A 5,259-nucleotide genomic window follows, 5' to 3' on the forward strand; every position below is an offset into this window, starting at 1 on the left:
AGTAGAGACGGGGCTTCACCGTGTTGACCAGGATGGTCTCGATCTCTTGACCTCGTGATCCACCCGCCTCGGCCTCCCAAAGTGCTGGGATTACAGGCGTGAGCCACCGCGCCCGGCCCTGGAGAGATAAATTTAAGGGTCATAAATATATAGAGGCCAGTGCAGTGGCTTGCACCTGTAATCCCAGCGCTTTGGGAGGCTGAGGCCTGATTGCTTGAACCCAGGAGTTCAAGACCAGCCCGAGTAATGTACTGGAAACCCGTCTCTACAAATAATAAGAATATATTAGCCAGGTATGGTGGTGCACACCTGTAGTCCCAGCTACTGGGGAGGCTGAGGAGGAAGGATCACTTCATTCCGGGAGGTAGAGGGTGCAGTGAGCTATGATTGTGCCCATAAACAGCCACTGCACTCTAGCCTAGGCAACAGAATGAGATTGTGTCTCAGAAAAATAAAAATAAAATGAAATAAATATATAGACAATATGTAGATACTATTCAAAGGTTATTAGACTGAGATCACATAGGAAGTATGGATAGACAAGAGCGGTGTATGAGGAAAGAGGAGGAAGAGGAGGTAAGAGAACAGTATCTCAGGGCACTTCCAACATATACAAGTTGGTAGAAAAAGATGGGTTCGAAAAGGAGATTGTTTGGGAGCTGGTGAATTGAAAAAAAAAAAAAAACAAGTAGGATGTGTAGCTCACAAATTACAAAGTGAACAAAAATCTCTCCCATCTTTTAGCTCAGACTTCTTAGTTACATTCTAAGGTATTTGCCACACACTGCTTTTTACTGATGGTCATTAAAATGAGAAAACCGTAGGCAAGGTGCCTGCTACAGTTGCCAGACCCATGTTATCACGTTTTTGTGTTTAAGTTCCTTGAGAACGGAAGTTTTAGGTATTATTTATGCCACCCCTTCTCAAGGACCTCTTACAATGAGGGCATTGGAAGACCATTCCTGTACTAACTTCACAAGCCAAAGAGTTTAAAATTCAAAGGCTAACTCCACTCTCCTGAACAATCAGTGCTGAAGACGACAAGACAACCTGGGCAGCCCCACCAAGCTGCACCCTCCCACCGTCCCTGGCTGCTCCTTGAGACTCCGCACCAGCGTGGGTAGGGAAGGCCCCGGCACCACCAACGAAAGAGGAACAGACGCACGCCCAGGCCCAGACAGGGGCAAGGAGACTAGTTGAGTTCCACGCGGACTCTGCCCGATAAAAGGGCAGTGGCACCCTGGGGCAGCAATCAGGGCCCACGGCGAGGCCGAGCGGTGCAGAATACACACCTGGATGACTCGCTGCTTGAGTTTATTATCCACGAACCCTGCAGGTCTGGGCTTCATCGCGTCGCTCTCCAGAGCCACTGCTCTGACCGCCAGCTCCCTGCGAACCGCGGGCCTCGCAAGGGTTGCCCACCGCGAATGCCGGGCCAGTAGGACTTGAAATGCGCCCCTCCTGGGTCCTAGCCCGCGCCGTTTCCATCAGAATAAAAGTAATGCGAATGAGAGGGGAAAATTCCGAGGAGCGGGAAAAGACTTGAACACCTGAGGGAGTTTCTAGTGGCCTTATTTTTCAGGCATGCCCAGTGGGCCTTGGACGATTAGGCCCCATTTGAACGCTCTCAACCTTATTGGTTCCCCGCCGGGCGAACCAGGCTGGAGGACGTTCCTACCCCGGCGCGGCGGGCGGGGAAAGTATCAACAATGTCCGCTGGTAAACTTGGGTTGCTTCCCTCAGGCTTTCCAGCCACACTTCATTCTAATACAAAGCTAGTCTTGGCAAAAGCAGCGACAGTAGATAGTCGGAGTGATAAAATCAGGATAAAAACACACCACCAGCCTCTGCTTGCTTTCCCACGTAGTTACCTTACATTTTTGAGGCCCCACGAAAGAGCTAGGTGAATAAGAAAAGGAGGGACGGATTTACCCAGATAACTAAGTCATCTGTTACTTTTAGAACTCGTTTGACCTGCGCTGTTATGAGCAAGTAATTTGTTGAATATATCCAGTGCAAGACTCCTTGGCCCAGAATTTTATTAAACGTTTCTGTTTGCTCCAGGTAAGTTTATCCTGCAGTTAGGGAGACACAAAGGGATAGTTACCAAGCATTTTTTTTTTTAAGTTGCAAGCTCTAGTTTCTATTTCAGTCGTGTTTTGAGTATTCTTATTTCAGGTCCTATTTGGCTTGTGACAAGGTTAAGTGCAGTGTATTCAGGGGCAGAGGGAGGAGAGAAAATGGAATTAAGGGTGTGAAGCTGGGTGAGGTAGCTCATACTTGTAATCCCAGCACTTTGGGATGCCGAGGTGGGCGGATCTCTTGAGGTCAGGAGTTCGTGACCAGCCTGGCAAACATGGTGAAACATTGTCTCTACTAAAAATACAAAAATAAGCACTGAATTAAGTATTAGATTTCCCACTCAAACTCTTGGTCCCTTTGGCTGCAACTTCATTTCCTACTTCTTCGCTATACTCTTTTATTTTTATTTTATTTATTTATTTTTTTGAGACAGAGTCTAACACTGTCACCCAGGCTGGAGTGCAGTGGTGTCATCTTGGCTTATTGCAACCTCTGCCTCCCGGCTTCAAGCTATTCTCCTGCCTCACACTCCCGAGTAAGTGGGACTACAGGTGTCTACCACCACACTCCGCTAATTTTTTATAATTTTAGTTGAAACAGATTTCATCATATTGGCCAGGCTGGTCTCGAACTCATGACCTCGTGATCTTCCTGCCTCAGCCTCCCAAAGTGCTGGGATTACAGGTGTGAGCCAGCTCGCCAGGCTATTTTAATTTTTTTTAGTTGTGGTAAAATATAAGAAAATTTACCATTTTAAACATTTTAAAGTGTACAGTTTAGTGTTATTAAATACATTCATGATATGCAACCATCACTGCCATCTAGTTCCAGAACTATTTCCATCTTGTAAAACTGAAACTCTATACCAATTAAAAGATAACTCCCCAATCCTCTGTCCCCGCAGCCCCTGGCAGCTAGCATTCTACTATCTGTCTTTATGATTTTGACAACACTAACTTCCTCACATAATTGAAATCTTCCAGTATTTGATTTTCGTGACTAGCTTGTTTCTTAGCATAATACCCTCATGTAGCATGTGTTAGCATTTCCTTCTTTTTTTTTTTTTATTTTTTTTTAGATGTAGTCTCACTCTGTCTCCCAGGCTGGAGTGCAATAGCGCAATCTCAGCTCACTGCAAACTTTGCCTCCTGGGTTCTAGTGATTCTACCACCTCAGTCTCCCCAAGTAGCTGGGAATACAGTTGCATGCCACCACACCCGACTAATTTTTTGTAATTTTAGTAGAGATGGCATTTTGCCATATTGGCCAGGCTGATCTCGAACTCCTGACCTCAGGTGATCTGCCTGCTTCGGACTCTGAAGTGCTGGGATTACATACAGGTATGAGCCACCACACCCAGCCTTTCCTTTGTTTTTGTTGTTGTTTGTTTGTTTTTTTGAGACAGAGTTTTGCTCTTGTTGCCCAGGCTGGAATGCAATGGCATGATCTTGGCTCACCTCAACCTCTGTCTCCCAGGTTCAAGCCATTCTTCTGCCTCAGCCTCCCAAGTAACTGGGATTACAGGCATGTGCCACCACACCTGGCTAATTTTGTAGTTTTAGTAGAAATGGGGTTTCTTCATGTTTGTCAGGCTGGTGTTGAACTCCTGACCTCAGGTGATCCACCTGCCTTGGCCTCCCAAAGTGTTGGGATTACAGGCATGAGCCACAGTGCCTGACCTCTTTTGTTTTTTAAGGCTAAATAAAATTTGGCCCTTTTGCCATTCTGCCTTTTGCCATGGGAGGACACTGCAAGAAGGCCCTCATCAAATGATGGCTCCTTGATTTTGAACTTTCCAGCCCTCTTGCATTCATTCGACAAGTATTTATTGAGTGCCTACCAGTTTCAGTCTCTGCTCTGCCCTTTAGGCTTGTGAGGAAAAGCAGAAGAATTATAATTGTAACTTTTTATTTTTATTTTTATTTTATTTTATTTTTTTAAGACGGGGTTTCACCATGTTGGTCAGGCTGGTCTTGAACTCCCGACCTCGGGTGATCCGCCCGCCTTGGCCTCCAAAGTGCTTGGATTACAGGCGTGAGCCACCGCACCTGGCCAGTTGTAACTTTTTATAACATTTTAAAAATTAAATTAAGTATGTACTTGATTACATTAAATGTTTGTAAAGATTCCCTACAGCATATAGTACAAGTATAGTCAATGCTTAGTAATTTTAAAAATGAAATGTAATTCTGTACATGCCAAATGTACCACATAGAGTAAAAACACACTGAAACCAGGTGCGGTGGCTCATACCTATAATCCCAGCACTTTGGGAGGCAGAAGCAGGTGGATCACCTGAGGTTAGGAGTTCAAGACCAGCCTGACCAACATGGTGAAACCCTGTCTCTACTAAAAATACAAAATTATCTGGGTGTGGTGGTGCATGCCTGTAATCCCAGCTACCTGGGAGGCTGAGGCAGGAGAATCACTTGAACCTGGGAGGCAGAGGTTGCAGTGAGCTGAGATTGTACCATTGCATTCCAGCCTGGGCAAAAGAACAAAACTCCATCTCAAAAAAAACACAAAAAACCACATTGAAAGGCCTAGTAGCATCACAACATGTACTAGGTAACATAGTTTATTAGTCTATAATTTGTCATGGAATACTAACCTACACTTAGGGTTAACTTCATGGGTGTGTGGCCTGTGGAGTCACACAGGGCCCTGTGCTCAGAAGGGCCCCACACGTGGTTTAATGCTCTACTGTTGCCATCTTGAAATACTTTCTGAACAAGCCATCCCTTATTTTCATTTTATACTAGGTTTTACAAATTATTTAACCAGCCCTTCATATGTAAACTTGAAGTACTCTAGAATGCCTTGTTCTTAAAGGCAGGTAACGTGTTGTTCACCTCATTACTGATTTAGGTACAGAAGGCAATAATTGAAAGTAAATTAATTCTAGATGATAATATGCTTGAACATTTTCCATTGGAATTATTTCAGCAATTATTGCCCAGAAGACCATTTTACATTGATTCCGGAGTTTGGATTTATAGTATCATGCATCAAAACTGAAAAGATTACTGAACAGTAACCTAAGTGCTTATACACTTCAAGTACTTCCTTTTTTAATTGAAACGTCCTCCTTTCTTTAGTGGTGTAACCCCACCTAGTGGTGGTGGCATATTTTATCTTTTGCCTTTTTTTTTTTTTTTTTTTAAGAGATGGGATTTC

At 44.3% G+C, this 5,259-nt stretch overlaps 2 protein-coding genes across 6 annotated transcripts in view; one reads left to right on the forward strand and one right to left on the reverse strand.

The window, feature by feature from the left end:
- Positions 1-1,608, reverse strand: part of NVL (nuclear VCP like) — a 95,595-nt gene extending 93,987 nt beyond the window's left edge. For 4 of the 5 annotated variants that reach the window (XR_005199803.1, XM_017526396.2, XM_017526395.2 and 1 more), the window contains exon 1: positions 1,293-1,608. Coding sequence is in view for 3 of the 5 variants with exons in the window: in XM_017526396.2 (XP_017381885.1) it covers positions 1,293-1,349 (57 nt within the window). In the remaining 2 variants the exon portion in view is untranslated. The remainder of the gene's footprint in view (positions 1-1,292) is intronic. The other variant, XM_017526397.2, reaches the window with a different exon arrangement.
- A 43-nt stretch (positions 1,609-1,651) lies between these two features.
- The window catches only part of CNIH4 (cornichon family AMPA receptor auxiliary protein 4), a 49,932-nt gene continuing 46,324 nt past the window's right edge, over positions 1,652-5,259 (forward strand). Inside the window, exon 1 of the mRNA XM_037737727.1 lies at positions 1,652-1,719. The gene's annotated coding sequence lies outside the window, so the exon portion shown is untranslated. The remainder of the gene's footprint in view (positions 1,720-5,259) is intronic.

This window comes from Cebus imitator, unplaced genomic scaffold, assembly GCF_001604975.1.
Source record: "Cebus imitator isolate Cc_AM_T3 unplaced genomic scaffold, Cebus_imitator-1.0 Scaffold42, whole genome shotgun sequence".
Lineage (NCBI taxonomy): Eukaryota > Metazoa > Chordata > Mammalia > Primates > Cebidae > Cebus > Cebus imitator.